Raw genomic sequence first — 21,318 nt, 5'->3', positions numbered from 1 at the left:
GAGTTCGCCTGCCGATGCAGGGGATATGGGTTCGTGCCCCGGTCTGGGAAGATCCCACATGCCGCGGGGCGGCTGGGCCCGTGAGCCATGGCCGCTGAGCCTGCGCGTCCGGAGCCTGGGCTCCGCAACGGGAGAGGCCACAACAGTGAGAGGCCCGCGTACCGCAAAAAAAAAAAAAAATCAGCTTAGAGAATTTTTATAATGTTTAACAAAATCAATCTATGGAAGGAATCTAATTTTTTTCAACCTAAACAAAGTGTTTAGGGACCACAGGAGATATTTCTCCAGTGTAAAAATACATAAAACAAACCTGTGAGCTCAGGCCTATGCTATGAACGGAGTAAGATCTTCTGCCCCATATCACCCATAACTACACCCAGGAGAAGTCCTTCATTTTCTCATTGGGTGGGTTGCTGCCTTGCTGCACGTTTTAAAATCTATCAACATAACACCAAGAAGAAACCACAAAGGAAAAAGATTGATACATCCCCATACACAAATATTTAAAACCCAATACTAAATTAAATACTAAATTAAAAGATTTATAAAAATTAGAATATTTACAACGTAATATCTCAACAGAGAAATCTTTTACAAATCAACTATACACACACACACACACACACACGCATGCATGCACACACACAAAAGAAGATAAAAAATGACCAGTAGACCTAAGGAAAAAGAAAACAGGGATTAAGCTCTCCAAATGACATTTTTCACTCAACATATAAGGGAAGATTTTTCTTTTTTTACATCTTTATTGGAGTATAATAGCTTTACAATGGTGTGTTAGTTTCTGCTTTATAACAAAGTGAATCAGCTATACATAAACATATGTATATGTATCTCCTCCCTCTTGTGTCTCCCTCCCACCCTCCCTATCCAGCTATCTATTTTACATTTGGTAGTATATATAAGTCCATGCCACTCTCTCACTTCGTCCCAGCTTACCCTTCCCCCTCCCCATGTCCTCAAGTCCATTCTCTACGTCTGTAAGCGAAGATTTTTAAAAAATAGTAATAGAAAAAAAAAAAATAGTAATACGATGAGGGAGGGTATAGAGCATACTTCTGGTGGCAGTAAATACTGATGTCAACTTTTGGGAAAGTAATTTAACTACATATATTAAAACCCCTATAAATGTGGATTCCCTTAAAACCACCAGTTCTAATTCAAGGTATTTGTCCTCATCCAATCATTAGACAAGTATCTGTAAGGATTTTATTGCAGGGATTTTGATACACATATAGATAAAACTATCTGGAAGGATGCATACCAGATACTAAGGTGCGAAGATCAACAAATAAAACCTGAAAAAAAAAATCATCAATTTTTTTCCTTTTTGTTACTCATCTGTATGTCTAAAGTGTCTGTAACAAAAACTTACTACTTTTATAACAGTTTGTCTCATTTTTATTCTCTTTTTCAGAAAATGTACTTTAAAAGCATAGAAAAGGTGATTGGAACTTTGGGATTCCTATCCAGGGTTACCCAAAAGTCAAACTGTATTCCAGTCAAGAGCAGATTAAATATGAAAAGCAAAATGGTAGACTCCCTTACACAGCAACTCTTGCTTCTTTTCTGGTTACTTCTACCTACATAGAGAATTGTTCAAGGAAGATGTTTACCATCCCATATGTAGTCGAGATAATTTTGGCCATAAAGTCACATTTTTCCATACCTGCACAATTATTTTTTTTATGAGACCAGACACCTGAACAAAATCTTTGGGAATGCAGGATATGGCAGGCAGTAGAAGAGAAATTGACACCAACTTTCCTAAGAGTCCCCAAAGTAAGAAAGCATCTCTTTCCCCTACATTGACTCCTGGTTACACACTGGAAAATAGCAGCAAGTGAGGAATGCCAAGCGTAGACAGAAAAACCAGAACAGGACCGTGGACTGTGAGGTAGCCAGGCTGGCAGGTGTAGGACTGAAATGGCTGCATGCCACAGCAGTAAAATGCCTGTGACATTCACACACTTACGGTCAGTTTGGCGGTGTTTCCAACCCAGGCTGAGGGATTTCATTTTCCCCATATTAGGCAGTGACAAAGATTTCAGACGGACCAAACATTTTATATTACTGTCAACAGCACATATGTAGGTTCAGCTGGCAGAAGAGAGGGAAACCAAGAGTGTCTGCATTATTTACTCCAAAGAAACGAGCTGAGCACCATCTGCTGTCAGCCACCACCACCATCACCACCACCCAGTGCAGCTCTTTCTGTACCACACCCTCACCCCACTTCCGTGAGCTCCCTCAATCTCGGCCCAAGAACCTGAAATCCCAGTGTTTCCCTAAATATATGTTTAGAAAGTTACTTTCAACAGAGCAGTTGGTAACACAGATCTCTTAAATGCTGCAAAGTGTCGTCTACTCGTGTCTATCTGCAAAAATTATCTACTCTTCCAACCTTCCTTCTAAGACTGCAATGCTACAGTGCTTCGCCTACATAACGTGGGGGGATGGGGGGTGGCCAGACCATACAGTGTGGAAAACCAATATTCTCACACTAGTGTATATACTGGTTCAAGGTCATAAAAGTAGAACAGGAAAGCCTACTGAATTAGTAATAGGAAATAGATTGCATGAGCAAAGACAAGTTTCCAAAATACCTACAAACCACACGTGGTATCTGTGTCTAGCTGATTTTTTTCATGGCCTTTCAGGAAATGAACTGTCCCACTCTGAAAAACCAGAGGAATAGTATTAGTAAGTAAGTCAAGACCAAAGCCAAATCCAATAGTGATTATAGTACTACATTTCATCTCTATGGACTGTAAAGGAGAATATAAAAATGAGACCCCTCAAGAGCTTTTCATTAAAAAACAAACAAGCCATTTATACAGAAGCAGTTCAAATTTTATTTATAAATTTGTTTAAAAGCATATAAAAGATTTATTTTTTCTTTTGCTCACATTTGTGCCCTGAATTAAGAAAGTAGAGATTCAAATCTAAAGGTGCCAAAGCTTCCCCAAACCTGATCTGAGAATTAGATAAGAATTAGCTGTTTAGAGACAGGCATGCAGCACCCACAGCTCTCACTAACCTGAAAGCATCAAATGATTCCCTCCTTTTCTATCTTACTAACACGTCTATAATTATACTTCCAATAAGAGTTGAAACCAATTAGAAAAATAATGCAGCATTTCACTGGCAGTAGAGATTAAATATGAGTTCAGTAATCAGCTCCTACAAACATGCATAAATAATGACAGGGAAAAACCAGTCATCCCCAGCTGCTCAGCTGAGTGGGTGGGCAGTTGAAGTCAAGGTAAAAACAGTGAGGCTGAACAAAGCTGCAAGAAGGAAAAACATCTCGTGTGGTTTTTCAAGGTCAGTTGACAAAGGCTAGATGTAAGCAAATATTTCTTATATATCCTGGAAGAAAAAGAAAACAAAAATTAGTACCAGCAACAAAATTCAAAGCCTTTGTAAACCCAAAATGAAGGTCCTCAAAAAAACACTCTGACTACCTGACTATTTTTTTAATGATTTCAAGTCCCAGTGAAATGATTTAATTTTCAAGTTCCATTTTGAGTCACAAAACGGTCTCTGTCAACAATGTAATGGCTTATTGAATGACAGCTCATCAGCTGTGTTCTGAGAGATAGGCTAACACGGATCACAACTAATAGTGTTCACAAATATTGTCCCCCACCTCCATAGTTACAGCAAGGACAGGGCAAATATAGTATAGAGCAGAGCAATTTAAATGGAACTGTATGGAGTAGAGGTGCACTGTATTATACAGCAGAAAGGTGACTTCTAAGGCGATGTTGAGGCAAGGAGACAGACTTAAATGAGTCCCCTCCCCCCACTATGTGCAAACAGTCATGACATCTCCATCAAGCCTCCCAGACTGCTGGGCCAAGGTACACCTGGGATTCAGACTATTGGTGCTCTAACATTCTGGGAAACTAAAATTTCAGGTTGCCTCAGGGGTCATGGCAAATGCTTAACTGCCTTTGAAGACACTGGATTCAGTGTTGCCAGAGCATCTCAAAGGGTCTCACCTACTGGAATCAGAGAAAGGATCGTTTGAAGTGATTCTTCAAACATCCTACCCTAGATGCATCATGAAAAGTAATAAAGGACTCTAGAAGACCAAAAAAAAATTTTTAATATAAAAGCAATTTTAAATTATCAAAGAATATGGTACTATGGAGAACAGTATAGAGCATCCTTAAAAAACTAAAAATAGAATTACATATGATCCAGCAATCCCACTCCTGGGCATACATCTGGAAAAAACTAATTTGAAAAGATACATGCACCCCAGTGTTCACTGCAGTACTATTTACAGTAGCCAAGACATGGAAGCAACCTCAATGTCCATCGACAGAGGAATGGATAAAGAAGATGTGGTACATATATACAATGGAATACTACTCAGCCATAAAAAAGAATGAAATAATGCCATTTGCAGCAACATGGATGGACCTAGAGATTATCATGCTAAGTGAAGTAAGTCAGACAAAGACAAAATAGCCTATGATATCACTCATATATGGAATCTAATTTTTTAAAAATGATACAAATGAACTTACTTACAAGACAGAAGCCTACTTACAGATATCTAAAACAAATTTATGGTTACCAGAAGGAGAGGAAGGGATAAATCAGGAGCATGGGATTAACACACACTACTATATATAAGATAGATAACCAACAAGGACCTACTGTATAACACAGGGTACTCTACTCAATATTCTGTGATAATCTATATGAGAAAAGAATCTGAATAAGAATGAATACATGTATAGGTATAACTGAATCATTTTGCTGTACACCTGAAACTAACACAACGTTGTAAATCAACTATACTCCAATAAAATTTTTAAAACATAAAAATTATAAATAAATAAATAATCAAAGAACAAATATGTATTACATAACCTGAGAAGAATGTGATTTAAATTAGGAAAAGCTTTAAAAATAAAGATCGGTCTAATTTTTCTACCCAAAATATGCTGATCAAAGGCCTACTACTTAAGTGTCTATATGATGTTTCAAGAAACAAGTTTTTCTTTCTTTGGCTTTCATCATAGTTTTATCATATTTTCTGCCTTCCTCCTTTCTTTCTGTGTCTTTGGCTTTTTACTGATTCCAACATATCCTCCAAGCCCCATCTGTGAGCTCCTCACTCATTCCTTGTAGGAGCTTAACTGTTATCTACCAACTTCTAAACAAATGTCACATTCTAAATATATTCTGTATACTAACCTCTTGTCCACTTGTTATTTATAAAACATATCCACAATAAAAGTTTAGTTTATAACTTTTCTTATTTTTGTATGGTGTCCTTTGATGAACAGATGTTTTATTTTAATGTATATTTATCATTTCTTTTTAGTTTATACCTTGGGTCTTATGAAATCCTCCCTAGCTCAATTCTATAAATAGTCTATTTTCTTCTAGAATTTAAAAAGTCTTCCTTTCTATTTATAAGCTTTACTCTACCTGGAATTGATTTTTTTAATGATTTCCTGTGGGTACTCAGTTGTCCCAACAGCATTTGTTGAAGAGTCCATTTTCCCCTGATGATGGGCTCTGCCTTTTGTCATACAACAAAATTCTAGAAATAGTTGGGTCTGCCTGTGCCAATTCTATACCATATTAAATATTTTATTAAGTCCCATATGTACTTCTGTATTTTTAGGAGTGAATTGGCTATTCTTGGTTCTTTGCTCTGATTAGAATTTAACTAAATCAACAGATTATTTGAGAGCTCATTTGTATCCATTAACAAGGTAAAACACCATTTATTTATTTATTCCTTAATGTCTTTCTATAAAATTGTATATGTATTTTAAAGGTAATATACATCTTTGGTTTTACCTTTTTATTAGGTTTTTTTGTTGATTCTCCACATGTAGAGACAAAGTTAGTTTTTATATATTGTTCTTATATCTACCAACATGGCTAGGCCCTTGTTTATTCTAATAATTTTAATATAATTTCTTTTGGATTTTCTAGGTAGATAATTGTATCATCTGTGATTTATAAATTTTTTCCTTTTCAATGCTTATATCTGATTCAAAAGAAAAGCTTTTGATGTGTTTTTATTATAGAACTTTGATCTCTATTAGCTAAAGAAATTTCTTTTCTATTCCTAGTTTGCTAGAAGTTTTTACTGCAAATGAGTATTGAAACTTATCAAATGGTTTCTCTGTATCTATTGAGATGATCATATGGTGTTTCTCCTATAATTTATGAGGTAAATTATCTTGGAGATTTTTGGGGTTTTTTTTTGTTTATTTGTGATAAGCCAAGCTTGTATTTCTGGGATGAATATAATTTGATAAGGATATACTATGCTTTTTAAAGAAATTCATTATTGAATCTGTCAAAATTTTGTTGTGATTTTTTTAATCTACGTTTATGAGTGAGACTGGCCTATAATTTATTTTCTATATAGTCTTTGATTTTGATTCACAGTTACATTCACCTGCTTAATTCTTTGGAAGAATACTCCCTCCTTTTCATTTATCTGGAAAACATTCTAGACATTTGGAATAATCTGTTTCTTGAACATTTAGTAAAACTTTTCTGTAATATGTGTAGGCCTGGTTTTTATTTTATGGGAAGACAGTAACTAATCTAGATATGGTTTAAATCATTTTGAATTCCCACCGACAAAGTGTGAAAGAAACTGTTTCCCCAATCTTGCCAACAGAGTATGTTGTCAGTCTCTTGTGCTTTGCCAAATAATAGATGGAAAATGATATTTTGGTTTAATTCTTAATTTGTATTCTTTTTGTTATAAATTCATTGGGTGCTTTAATTTCAAAGATTATATTTTTTTATTCCTAGAAGTTCTGTTTTGCTCTCTTTGAAATCTTCCTGGTTGTCTTTATCTCTTGTTTTTGCTCATCGTTTCAAATCCAATATTTATTCCATCAAATGTTTTATACATAGTTATTTTAAATTCAGTATCTAATCCTTTTAGTGTATCAAATCATTTGGTTCTAAATCTCTGTCATTTTGGTGACCTCAGCCACAACCACATGTTTCCCTGTGCTTGTGGTAAGTTCCAGTCTCTGTGTTTTGCTTGGGATATATCAGTGAACAAAACAGTCAAAGGGCCCTGCTCTGATGGAAGATGGAACATAAATTACCACAGGGAGAGAATAAGAGTAATTAGTCAACAAAACATCTAAGAAAATGATGTTAGAAAATTAGGTTAGAAGTTGCAGAGTGCTATTGAATAAAGAAATGGAGACTGCAAAGAGAATGACAAGAGCCTGGGTTAAGGGCACAGGTAGCAGTATTAAATGAATGGCCAAGGAATTCTTGGAACTCAAGAAAGCACTTGAAAGAGAACAAATCATTTGGATCCTTTGGAGAAGAGTATAGAGGGAGCAGCCAGTTCTTAAGTTTTCAGAGAACAGCCAGAAAGCTGGCATGGCTGGGAGGAATGAGGAAGAAGGGCAGTAAGAGGAGAGTGCCAGAGGAGTAGAGTGGGGTCTAGATCATGGAACCCCTGTAAGGATTAGTAAGTAGAAATCCTTTGGCTTTTACTCTAAGGACTTTGTCATTTTTTTTTTTAATTTATGTGTTTATTTATTTATGGCTGTATTGGGTCTTCGTTTCTGTGTGAGGGCTTTCTCTAGTTGTGGCAAGCATGGGCCACTCTTCATTGCGGTGCACGGGCCTCTCACTATTGCAGCCTCTCTTGTTGCGGAGCACAGGCTCCAGATGCGCAGGCTCAGTAATTGTGGCTCACGGGCCCAGTTGCTCCGCGGCATGTGGGATCTTCCCAGACCAGGGCTCGAACCCGTGTCCCCTGCATTGGCAGGCAGATTCTCAACCACTGCGCCACCAGGGAAGCCCAGGACTTTGTCTTTTATTCCAAACATTTGGAGAGTTATCAGAGCCATTGGAGGGCTTTGAGCAGAGGAGTGACAGGGTCTGACTTATTTTTCAGTCTCATATTGAGAACAGACTCTAGGTGGGTAAGTGTGGAAGCAAGGAAACCATCAAAGAGACTACTTCAAGAATTGAGATGAGCAGTGACAGAGGTTGGGATCTATTTTGAAGGAAGAGTCAAGAAGATTCGCTGATGGGTCAGCTGTGAGGTTGTGAGAGATGGGTTGTACTGTTACGCAAACAGGAAAAAGTGCAGATAGAGCATTGGGGTAAAGAGGATCCAAGGTGAAGTTTTAGACATGTTAAGGTTGCAATGTCTATTAGACATGCAAGTAGGGATGTTGGGTAGACAAATGGATCTGCAAGTCTAGAGGAAGAGGTCTAGGCTGGAAATTGAAATTTGGGAGTACAGAGCATACTGGTATTTAATTTCATGAGAATGAATGAGGCTGTGAAGGTATTAAATGAATGTAAAGAAGATGGTCCAAGATGGATCCCTGAGGCACTCCAGTGCTCAGAGGACAGAAAGATACAGGGGATTCAGCAGAGAACAGAAAGGAGTGGCCACTGAAATAGGTGGAAACCCAGGAGAGTACAGTGTCTCAGAAGCCAAGTAAAGAAAGAGGTTCAAAGAGGAGGCAGTGATTCACCATGACAAACGATGCTCATCGGTCAAAAGATGAAAATTGAGAATTAACCACTTGATTTTGTAATGTAGACAATGTCAGTGACCGTGAGAAGAACATTGTGGTTAGACAGATATGGTCTAAATTCCGATTAGACTGGGTTTAAGAAAAAGGGAGGAAAGAAATTGGAGACAGGACAGATACCTCAAAGTTTTTCTCTAAAGGGGAACAAAGAAACAGGACAGTAGCAAGAGGGAAAGGGGCTTCAATATATAATGTATATTTATTTAAGTTTTCTGCTGATGGGAATTTTCTAGTCAAGATAACAGCTGACAGTTCAGGAGAGAGAGAAGAACATCGTTAGAACAAAGTCCCCCAGTAGGTGGAGGAGACAGAATCTGGTCTATAAGGAAAAACAGACATAGAGGAATAGATGTGTGTAGGTAAGTGAGGTGGAGATGGGAGACTGAGCAAGTTCTCACCTTTGTGTCACTGCTTCTTTCACGCAAGGGAAAAGCCAATATCCACTTTGGACTTGGATATGCCTGTCTTACTAAGGAATCTTCAATCATCCTCACTCACATCACATCACGAGAAAGCAATGTTCCTCTCTTTTTCTCTGTGAGGAACCTAAGTGAAGATTCACAGCTCACTTACCTAAGACCTACCAATAGTCAGTGGTGAGCCAGACTCCCATATCCTCATTCTCCTAACAGCAGCCCATGCAGTATTCATTTACTCTCTCCCATCATCTTCCCTTCAATCCCAGGTATTTTTCTATGTATATGTACCTTCTAAATTGGTGGTGGTGGGGGGGAATTATTAAGTAGAGGAGAAAATGTACTGCAATTCCAAGTCCTGTCCAAAATCTGAGTGTCAATCACATTTCACAACTTATAAATTCTGCAAACTTGGATAGTCTTAAATTCACAATGCCCTACATGACTCCTACTCATGTATTCTTATAAGTCAGTAATTTGTCCGTTTCACACAAGATGCAAAGATACTGTGTTTTCTTTTTTCTCTCTTGTACATTGTCCCTATCCTGAATGCCAGAGTGATACACATGAGCATACATTATAAATAGACACATCCACTGTGCATTCTCTACAAATTTGCCTATACTTAATTATCTTCAATATATATATACATTTTTGAAATCTATCCATAAATTTTAACCACTAGATGCATTCCAAGGAAACATGCATGTAAGATTTCTAACAGATTGTCTTCTCAAAAATGATCTTTTGTCCATCAAGTATTTGTTAAGGGGTGATCTCCTCTAGAGTTTCCAGGTCAGCAAACATTTGATTACTTTGTTCTATTTTACCAGTTTAAAGGTTTCTATCCATTCTTTTTTTTTTTTTTTTGAGTAGGTACATATACACTTGGGCTTCAATTAAATTGTAAAACCCACTGTAGTTAGTTTTGATTCTGTACACACTGCAAACCCCACAATCCCATACATTCCAAAGCTTTGGTGCTGTTTCAATAATACATTGCGCACACAAAACACATTACACACATATTACAACACAGTTGCAAGGTTTTCTTCACGGAAATCTGTAAGAACATTTCATTTTCAAAAAGTGCATTTTGCTGTAGGGATTTTTTAAAATCATTTTGTAGTGAAAAATTAAATGCTGGTTTCTTTGATGTGCTAGTTTCACTGAAAGAATATATTACAAGAGAATGCTTACTATTTTTATAACCATATTTCACTGAAAATCTTCCTGTAAAAAAATTGTTCATTTGTTTTTGTTTTAGGTCTGGGCAAAGGGTGATTTTTTAAAAAGCCTTGCAGTCCAGGCAATCACACAGCAAACAAAGGGCAGGTGTCATTTTTTATTGTGATTGGCATTGACTGGAGCTGAAATCAGGACCTTCTCCATCTCTCAGAAGCTATTGTGGAATTTACAGTAATCACCCTGGCTGACTGCCCATCACACAGCTGAATAGCATGCCAAAAAAAAAATAGTATCTGGGGAGAAGGCCACAACATATTTTTAAAACTCTCATTGTTTTTATTCTCCAACTTTGAAAGATTTTTTTTAGAAAAAAAAATAAATAAAACTCACCCAGCTGTTACCACTATTCATATTCCAATAGCCTCCAAAGTGCTGGAGGCCACCTGGTTGACTTTCACCTTGGAGTCGGTCCAGAAAAGCATTATTTACCCTATAAAACAATGAAAAATGTGTGTAAGTGGAAAGCTTGCTGCAGGGCTGAGAGATTTCTGAGAACCTAATGTGCTGTCTGAACAGACTGTGGGGACTGCTGCCCCCATTCAGCTCAGAAGAAATCTACAGACACTTCTTTTCACATTAACCATATGACACGCTGGGAACAGTCCTTTGGTGGAGCCGGTGCCCGTCTTGGCTCAGGCCAAAAGGGGCATAAATTCTTAACTTCAGAGTTTCACTTACCCACCTCTACCAGTTCTACAAGAGCCTTGGTCACCCAAGCAACCATACCCCTCAGGGCCATGCCAGGAGTGAACCCCAGAAGCTGAGGAAAGATGGAAGCTTCAGCAAGAACTAAAACATAAAGAGAAACCAAACATAGCTCTGTGGTGCTGTTTTTATGACAGATGTCCCTCCCATATATCCTGTACCCACTGCCAGTCTCACTAAGGTAAATCCCATTAGTGAAAAGTAGAAGGAAAATAGGAAGGGAGTGTGGGAAGAGGGAACTTTCAGAAGAAGGAAGCCCAAGCTTTCAAAAGAAGGGAGGGATACATTTTTCCCTGATGTTCGGTCATACTTGCAGCAACCAATTTCAGAAATTAAGTTTAACATATAGGAGGTAAAACAATAAAGAAAGGCAAGAAGTGATTATCATAAGGGTCAGGATAAGGTTACCTATAGGATGATGGTTATATTCTATTCCTGGAGCTGGTTACCTGGATGTCCATTTTATAATTAATCATTCTAAATATTCATTTCATGGACTTTCTGCGTGTTATATCTTACAATTTTTTTTTTTGCGGTACGCGGGCCTCTCACTGTTGTGGCCTCTCCCTTTGCGGAGCACAGGCTCCGGACGCGCAGGCTCAGCGGCCATGGCTCGCGGGCCCAGCCGCTCCGCGGCATGTGGGATCTTCCTGGACCGGGGCACGAACCCGTGTCCCCTGCATCGGCAGGCGGACTCGCAACCACTGCGCCACCAGGGAAGCCCTAATTTTTTAATTTAAAAAAGAAAAAGGCCACACCATGCTCTGAGTTGCCCATGTATGGCTGAGTAGAGTCAGGGACATGGTGGCTGGAGAAGTAGCATTGTAACAGGTACCCTATGATGTGAACGGATTATTGAGGAACAGTGTCATGAAGACCATAAGCTTCTCAGCAGAAACAGAATGCCTGGAGCACAGCAACCACTCAATCCATGCTTGTGGAAGGGAGGATAGGCAGGACCCAGTCAAGTTAGCCTCCTTTTTGGTCATGAAGTTTAGCGAATGTGGTCATGGTGGGTGGCTGTAAGTCAGCGACTGTGGGAGATTTGGGAACTTTGAGGATAATGACTGCTGAGTGGCAAAGTCAGAGGCTGGGGGTTTGCCTAGCGGTCTTGCTCAGTGTGCCCCCTAAAATGCCAACTGCATGTTGACCCAGGTTAGTCTCTGGCTTATGGGTTGCTGTTTTCTCCTCAACTCCAAGCCGCGTCTGGCAGTGGTCACATCTTAGTTATTAGAAGGCTTTTTTTTAATCTCTCACCATAAAATCTACCCAGGTGCCATATTCTGGTCAGCCTGGTTCACTGCAGAACTGAATGTTTAAGTCACCTTTTCTGGACCTCTCAGCATGCAGATCGAAGTAAGATACTTGAGCTGGAGACTTGAATATTAAGGAAGACAGAACTGACCTTGATCCCCCTAAAACTACACAACCAATGGTATTCTGGATGGTCCATATGCCTGGGGCTGTTTTTATCCAGTCTTTTTGTCAGTAACAAAGATGGGCTTTCCCTCAATATCCCCCATCCCAATCCACTAGATTCTTGTTGGCTCCACCCACTAAACATATCCTGAATCACCCATTTCTTTTGATGACCACCATTCTAGTACAAATCCCTGTCCTCTCTCATCTTGCTTCTGCTTCCACTTCTGCCCTCTGCAATCTGTTCTCCATACAACCACCTTACTAAATTATAAAAGGGATCATGCCTTCTGGAATTTTGTTTAAAACCCTCCCATGACTCCTATTAGTCTTAGAATAAAATCATTGGCTTACAGAATCTTCTATTTCCTGCCTACCTTTCTTACCTCATGTTGTATTATTCTCTTCCTCACCATCTATAATCAAATCACTTGGGACTCAAAAAGACCAAGCTCATTCCTGACTTAGGGCCTTTGCTTTTGTTCCTGTGCTTGATAAGAGGGGACATTCCATTGTATGTTTTGCCCCCCCCATCTCTAGGTGACCGGCTCTTGTTTTTGGATGTCACCTCTTCATTGAGGAACTATCGTCTCCAATCTGTCCCTTAACATCACTCTGTGACGTGGTCCTCCTGGTGTGTATCACTGTCTGAAATAATCTCGCCGTTAAATTGTTGACTTCTGTTTCTTTCCTCCAGATTGTAAATTCCATGCAGTCAGGTACCTTCTCTGCCTTGTTTACGCCTATTCCCAGTGCCTAGAACAAAGCCTTCACAGAGTGTGCCCTGATATGTAAGAGGTGAATGAATGAATTGTCCAGGTGCATGGTCCCCACCTCGGCCTGCTTCTGTGACTGCAGCTGCATTGTGAAGTTACCCATGGTAGTGAATGTAGTTCATTGTCCACTGCACTCAATTCACTCAAACACTTTGAAGATGGATGACTTGTGATGCACACAAGGTGATGTGATTCACTTTTAAGCATGTTACTAAGAGGACAGCAGAGTGGGTCAACTAGAGATCATGGGTGGTAAACAGATTACCTTTTTCAATTTCTATCAAGAATTTGTAATAGGGAGGAATCTTTTGTATTCTACTACAAGTTAATCACTAAAGGGATGTTGCCTATAAGCTTAAATTACACAGAATGGCCCATCTCTGGGAGCCCTGCCTCCCAGGTAATGAGCATTATGCTAAAATACCTTTGTTTAGCTCACAGGAAACATCCTGACCAGGCCCACCTGTGAATGACTGCAGGGAGGAAGAAATTAACACAGCCCCTCTGGAGGCTAACAAGAACCAAGAAATGTTTGACTTTACTCCCTCCCCTTTTAGTATAAAAAAAGCCTGAATTCTAACTCAGACAAGATGGTTCTCTGGGACACAAGTCCACCATCTTCTCAGTTTTGCGGTTTCCGAATAAAGTCGCTATTCCTTGCCCCAGCACCTCGTCTCTGATTTATTGGCCTGTCATGGGACGAGAAGTACGAGCTTGGACTCAGTAACAAATTCAAATAGGGGAAAAAAGTACCAGTTTATATTTTTGTTTACTAGTGTTAGAAAATACATACATTTCATTGCTGTCAAGCTAGTGCTCTGAATTTTCTTCTAAGGATTAACTTGGATAAAAACTATTGTTCAAGGATGGTTCGAGTTTCAATAAATCAGTTCAGTTCATTCCAATTTCCAGCTTGTGGCCCAGATCCTTTCAAGTCCTTCACCCCAGTGCTCTGTCTTTTCCCACTGGAGCTTCAACTTTCTTCTCTTACTCAAAAAGTTACACTGGGTCAGGTTCAGGTGCAATCAGATTCAATCATTATGGGATTCATTGTAAAGCTTATTAGGAATCTACAAGCTTTCTATTATAAAACTCAGGGCTGCACTTTCTGCTATGTGAACTTCCAAACAGTAGGAAACACATTGTCTTTTTGTCTCCAATAAAATTATGTCTCTGGAGAAAACCTAACTTATGTCCCGTATGCTCAAACTACATAGTTTGTATTGTTGCCCTCAGCAGGAATGGACACAGCTATTTTATTCATTAAGAGACAACTGAATGAGTATTTTCATATGATAACATAGAAAAGCTCATTATAAACTCCAAAGGACAATACAAACATAAGCTTTTATCAAAAACTGGTAGCATAAAATATGTTTAAAGACGTGATCAGTTGTTTCAAAACTGATTACTGAGTTTATTATCCAGAGAGATTTCCTATTGGATTAAATTTGGATCTACATTTAACTAGAATTAATAGAAAAAAAAGGAGGTGTAGGAAATAAATAGTGCCACCAATATTTACGTATTCAGCAATAAGGAAATAAAGAATAAAGGTCAGGGTTCCTGTAACAAAAAAGTAATCTTTTCCACCTCTAATCAAATAACGCATTTTTATTGGGTGCCCATTGAAGGTTAATTTCTTAGCAATGGGACCTATTAATGTGACATACCACTGTCTTTAAAATGCTTAAAGCTTTATAATCCAATTCTCAGAAATTCAGAGAAATAACTGGCTACTACTAACCAGTGTTATAGAAATACAATATCAGGTTTTTTAATAGGAAGGCTTTTAAAGAGAAAAAAAAAGTAAAAGACTAAACTAATTCATGACCTACTTTATTATAAAATAGGTAGCAGTAACGGTTCCCCTTTACCCAACAAAATAGTCTAACCAGTGTATCAGAGTTTTTATGTTTCCTTATAACCAGAGAAGAACACATAAATTCACATTTGATATTTTAAAACTGTTCTGACTGGGCTATGGAAGCAGAAAAATCCAGTCAAAATAATATGAGCACACATCCACAGTTGGCAGCTGCAGCAGAATTGGGAGCTTCCATTAACACTTTTTAAAGTCTCATTTACAAAATGAAACCACCACAATTTTCAAATACACTTTAGTGATAGTGGGAAGGTTAACCACATAAATGAAGCCAGTCAGTTTCAAAAGAATTTGCTCCTTTAAGTCATGAAAGCCTTTACATTAAATTCTTCTCCTGAGACAGTCACACTGCAGTAAACTCAAATAACCCAGCTGCTCCCTAGGAAAATCTAGAATAATGATATCTATGGTAGTTATTAGCACTGGTCCAACATCAACATGATATTCTGGGTACTCTTACTGCCTGACATTAGAAATAAGAGACGATTTCCACTATTAAAAATTACTTACTGGTTCTATTTTAAGATTTTTTTCCCTAATATGTTAGTCAACATAAACCAACTTTAATAGTAGTTCTTGTCTGAGCTTTTATATTCAAGTATGAGTATCTTACCATCTATACTAGTTCAATCATTCTAAAGTAGTCTACAAATGGTAAAGCATCATATCAAAGGATTAATATGCTTTGCTCCATGGGGGGAAAATTAAGTATGACCTAAATAAACATAGCTTGAGAGCTTTCTAGTGTCAATTTATGCCACCAGTTCAGAAAAATTGGATATTGTATGTGTATGTGTGTGTGTGTGTGTGCATAGCAGCTGGCATCCTCACACATACCACACCCCAATAATATAAAGATTAAAAGGTAATATATATTCCAAAACTGTATTCAATATTACTTTAATGTTTCCCCAAAACATTGAAAAAACTTTATAGGTAGTGTTTTAACCAAGGATGCTTATTTTATTGCCATTTATACCTCCTGTGTTCAGCCTGGTGGATTTTGGCTCTTTCTTCCTCCTGTTGCTCGTGTTTAAGTTCCAGTAATTCACTCTAGGAACAATGAAATTTTAAAATATGGTTTTCAATCAACATGGTTGTACAGAAGACACCCAAATCAATTAAATATTTGACCTTAGCTGGTACAATATTTCATTTTTGAAACTTTTACTTAAGTACCATTTCCATGTGAAATTATTTTCTTACATAACCAGGTAGCAAAAATAATTGTGCCTTAGTCAAATAATAACTCTGTGAGTGTAAAATTGTGAGATTAAAAAGCCAATGTGCATGTTCAAGATATTAGACCATTCGGTACAACATAACACAGAGGAAAACACCATGTGAGCCAAACTCACCTGTGACTTACAAAGAAAAACAAATTAGTTCCTTAACGAATGTTACACATACTATTTCTTGGTAATTTCTCTAGCTTCTTTTTCCCAACAAATTCATGGCTACTTACAAATATATATTGGACTTGATTCTGTAGAGCAATTCCAAAAACACTTTCCATTCTGGAGAATAATACTCACCTATCATTGACGGGTTACTTCATATACTAGCAGAATTTTGGACTCCCTGGAGAGGATAATTTGCTTCAAATAGGAGATCATATTACTAAAACTAAATCTCTAGCTTCTGACATTCTGATTATCTTCTTGGAAGAGGCAACAACTTCCACACTCAGTTACTGTGTTTACAGTATTAAACCAAAGAACTAGGTGCCAGAGAATCTCAGTACTCAACTGCGTACATCTTGAGGCAGACCAAGTTATAACCTCATGTCAAAGACAGAATAAGGCAGAGGGAATTTATCAGGCCCATGTCATAAGTTCGTGCCTAAGTCAAAGAGGTTTTCTGAGAGAGAAAGTATTGTCACCTCTTGATAAACACATACCAACACATGTATTTTTTAACCCCCAAGCTTCCATGATGAAAAGTATAAAATAAATTCAAAGTTCAGATTGACATTTTATTATTTTAACTATATTCAAAGGCCTTCCAACATTCTATAGTCTCCAGAATAAAGACTGGTTTCTTATACGGTGATAATCCAAATATGCTACTCATTAATCCCTAAAGCACATTATTTAATTCTAATTTCTACCTAGCACCAATAACAAGGGTAAAATTGGAGACTTTTCTAAATAACTGAATAATATTCATTCAGCCACTTCACAAGTGCTTATTAAATACCTAGATGGCAAGCCTTGTGCTAGAGACTCATTCTCTATAATGGCATAAAGTCTTTCATTTTAATTTTTGTCGCTATCTGAACATAGTTTAAAAGTCTACCAAGCAACAGTACTACTTATACTAGGCTTATATTAAAATAAAAGAAGCTCCAGTCCTCTCCCTCACCCACACAATCATGTTCAATTTTTGTGTGTGGTTTCATCTGTCATTTATCTCCTTCAAAGCATGAATATTCTTCTATTTCTTAATTTTTTAAAAAAAATACTATTTTTTTTTGGCTTCCATCCCAATTCCAACTTCCCTTCCTGGTACACCACCATCCTCATCCCTCATCCTTACAACTTTTTTTTTTTAACTTTCAGTGAGGTGGGGGAAGGGTCCTAGGGGTCTTACCATTCCTGAGTTAGATTTCCAAGTCATGCTTTTTTCAACCCTAGCCCTCAGAGATACCAGGTGCCTCCATTTCCACACTTGTATCGGGACTGCTTCAACTTCAGTGTTACCACTTCTTGAAAATGAGTTCTGGCTTTTCCTGCTCTACTTTCCAGCTTGAAATTGTTCTGATATCCTGGTTTTGGGGTTTTTTTTTTTTTTTGCTCCAGCCTCCTGGCCTGTTCTTTTGTTCTACATACTGGCTTATTGTGCCTTTTTAAAAAACATTTCGTGTATTGTGTTTTTAGTGGGATTCGGTGAAAGAGGGACTGGAGATAAGCAAATGAAATATTTTGAAAGTGCAGTGTTTAACCAGAAGACCTTAACATTTTCAAACAAAAATTACACCAGAATTCTGTTACTTGATCCTCACAACAATTCTCAAAGGTAGGCAGGTAAATAAAGTCTTATTTGATGAATGAATGGATGAGCATTATTATGCTTGTTTCATAGATGAGGAAACAAAGGATCAGAAACTCAGTTTAAGTATTTTATCAAATGCTAAGTGGCTCCTAAGTAGCAAAATAAAAACTAGAGCTTAGACTTCTTTTGTTATCTAATCTTCTGTAGAAATGCATCCAAAATAGGCAGTTAAGGATAACTTGTCAGTAGTTAATAAACAGCCATATCTAGAACTATAGGGCCCATTTACACTCAAAAGTTCTAGTACATCCTATCTAACCTAAGTTCAAACCTAAATCCCGGGAGGGCGGACGTTCCCAAGATGGCAGCCCGCAGGCCTCGGCCTTTGAGAGCACGGGCACCACCTGTGCTCCAAGCGAGGCACCTGTAGGCGGCCTGCCATCAGAAGCTGTGTCTGGGACATCCCCCATGTATGCACTCAAGCCTTTTAAAGATACTGGGAGATGTGAATAGGAGCTTTCTCAGTATATGAATAACTCATTTAAGGGGCCGTCAGGACCTCATGGAGTTTGAGCGTGGACCGTTACCTGGCAAAGCAGGGAGCCTCCCAAACAGTGACTGCAGACTGCGTGCTGAGTACCAGCAGGTAAAATACTTGTACACTGAAAACTACAAAACATGGATGAAAGAACTGAAGAAGGAACAAATAAAAGGAAAGATATCCTGTGTTCGTAGATTGGAAGAATTAATATTAAAATGTCCATACTACCCAAAACAACCTATAGATTCAATGCTATACCCACCAAAATTCCAATGGCATTTTTTACAGAAATAGAAAAAAAAATCCTAAATTCATCTGGAATCACAGAAGACCCAGGATAGTCAAAGTGATCTTGAGGAAGAAAAAGCTGGAAGCACCACACTTCTTAATTTCAAAATATTTTGCAAAACTACAGTAATTAAATTAGTAATGTACTGGCATAAAGACAGACATATAGACTAATGGAACAGAATACAGAGCCCAGAAATAAATTCATGCATATACTGTTACTAATCTTTCACAGGGGTGCCAAGAACACACAATGGGGAAATGTTGTCTCTTCAACAACTGGTGTTAGAAAAACTGGATATCCACATACAAAAGAATCAGACTGGACCCCTACCTTAAACCATACACAAAAATTATGCAAAATGGGTTAAAGACCTAAACATAAAACATGTAACTGTAAAACTCCTAGAAGAAAGCATAACAGAAAAGCTATTTGACATGGTCTTGGAAATGATTTCCTGGATGTGACACCAAAGCACAGGCAACAAAAGCTGATATAAACAAGTAGGATTACATCAAACTAAAAAGTTTCCATACAGCAAAGGAAACAATCAACAGAATGGAAAGCGAAGCTATAGAATGGGAGAAAATATTTGTAAACCATGTTTGATAAGGGGTTAATTTTCAAAATATATAAGGAACTTCTACAAATCAATAGCCAAAAATAAATAACCCAGTTTTTTAAATGGGCAAAGGACTTAAATTAATGATATTTATCCAATGAAGACATGCAAATGGCCAACAGGTATATGAAAAGATGCTCAATATCATTAATTATCAGGGAAATACAAATCAAAACTACAATATCACTTCACATCTGTTAGGATAGCAAATAAAGGGTAAGTATTGACAATGTTGTGGAGAAACAGGGACCCTCATTCATTGTTGGTTGGGGAATGACAAAGGGTATGGGGGTTCCTTTAAAAATCAAAAATAGAACTACCATATTATCCAGCAATCCCACTTCTGGGTATGTATCCAAAATAACTGAATTCAGGATATCAAAAAGGTATCTCCAGTTGCATGTTCTTTGTAGCACTATTCATAGTAGCCAAGATATAGAAAAAACCTGACTGTTCATCAGTAGATGAATTAATTTTTAAAATTTAGTATGTACCTAGGATGGAATATTTTTCAGGCTTTAAAAGAAGGAAACCGTGCAATATGCAACAATGTGGATGAACCTTGAGGACATCTGCTAAGAGAAATAGTGGTTGTCATGAGCTAGGGGGTGGGGGATATGGGGAGTTGTTATTCAGTGGGTATAAAGTGACAGTTATGCTATATTAATAAGATATAGAGATTTGCTGTACAACATTAATAAGTTATAGAGATCTGCTGTGTGGCTATAGTTAACAATATAGTATTGTGCACTTCAAAATTTAAGAGGATAGATCTCATGTTAAATGTTGTTATCACAAAAACAAAGGGACACAGGGAAACTCTGGGAGGTGGTGAATATGTCTTTTACCTTAATTGTGGTGATGGTATCATGGGAGTATGCATATGTATAAACTCTTCAAATTATACACATTTAATATGTGTAGTACTTTGTAACCAATTATACTTCAATAAAGCTGTTTTTAAAAAGAAAAGAAAAGAAAAAAACCTAAATCCCTCTTGTCAAAGGATGATAATTCTTCCCACATGTATTAACCCATTTCTGAAAGGAGCAACTTCTAATATCCAACCCATTCTAAGTTTGATCATATGAACCCTGAACAAACTAAACTCATCAGTTCTATATACGAGACAAACGATTTTGTTACCATTGCAACAAAAAGAATAAAATACCTAGGAATAAACCTACCTAAGGAGAAAAAAGACCTGTATGCAGAAAATTACAAGACACTGAAGAAAGAAATTAAAGATGATACAAATAGATGGAGAGATATACCATGTTCTTACTTCAGACTATACTACAAAGCTACAGTAATCAAGACAGTATGGTACTGGCACAAAAACAGAAATATAGATCAATGGAACAGGATAAAAAGCCCAGAGGTAAACCCACACACATATGGTCACCTTATCTTTGATAAAGGAGGCAAGAGTATACAATGGAGAAAAGAGAGCCTCTTCAGTAAGTGATGCTGGGAAAACTGGACAGCTACATGTTAAATAATGAAATTAGAACACTCCCTAACACCATACACAAAAATAAACTCAAAATGGATTAAAGACCTCAAGGTAAGGCCAGACACTATCAAACTCTTAGAGGAAAACATAGGTGGAACACTCTATGACATAAATCACAGCAAGATCCTTCTTGACCCACCTCCTAGAGAAATGGAAATAAAAACAAAAATAAACAAATTGGACCTAATAAAACTTCAAAGCTTTTGCACAGCAAAGGAAACCATAAACAAGATGAAAAGACAACCCTCAGAATGAGAGAAGATATTTGCAAATGAAACAATGGACAAAGGATTAATCTCCAAAATATACAAGCAGCTCA

The 21,318-nt window shown here is 37.6% G+C and overlaps 1 protein-coding gene and 1 long non-coding RNA gene across 5 annotated transcripts in view; one reads left to right on the top strand and one right to left on the bottom strand.

Annotated features, from left to right (window-relative positions):
- Positions 1-21,318, top strand: part of LOC129392694 (uncharacterized) — a 56,480-nt gene that overhangs the window by 7,404 nt on the left and 27,758 nt on the right. The window lies entirely within an intron of this gene.
- EPSTI1 (epithelial stromal interaction 1) overlaps positions 1,427-21,318 on the bottom strand; it is a 109,828-nt gene continuing 89,936 nt past the window's right edge. For 2 of the 4 annotated variants that reach the window (XM_024125983.3, XM_028497298.2), the window contains exons 9-11: positions 16,017-16,090; positions 10,583-10,682; positions 1,427-3,387 (exon numbers count right to left, since the gene is read on the bottom strand). In XM_024125983.3, coding sequence (XP_023981751.1) covers positions 3,379-3,387; positions 10,583-10,682; positions 16,017-16,090 — 183 coding nt within the window. In that variant the 3' untranslated portion in view covers positions 1,427-3,378. Of the gene's footprint in view, positions 3,388-10,119; positions 10,683-16,016; positions 16,091-21,318 lie in introns of those variants that run through there. The other 2 variants (XM_024125982.2, XM_028497297.2) reach the window with 2 other exon arrangements.

This window comes from Physeter macrocephalus, chromosome 13 (assembly GCF_002837175.3).
Source record: "Physeter macrocephalus isolate SW-GA chromosome 13, ASM283717v5, whole genome shotgun sequence".
NCBI classification, from domain to species: domain Eukaryota; kingdom Metazoa; phylum Chordata; class Mammalia; order Artiodactyla; family Physeteridae; genus Physeter; species Physeter macrocephalus.
The sequence above is the reverse complement of the archived record's forward strand: the minus strand, read 5'-3'. Positions and strand labels throughout refer to the sequence as shown.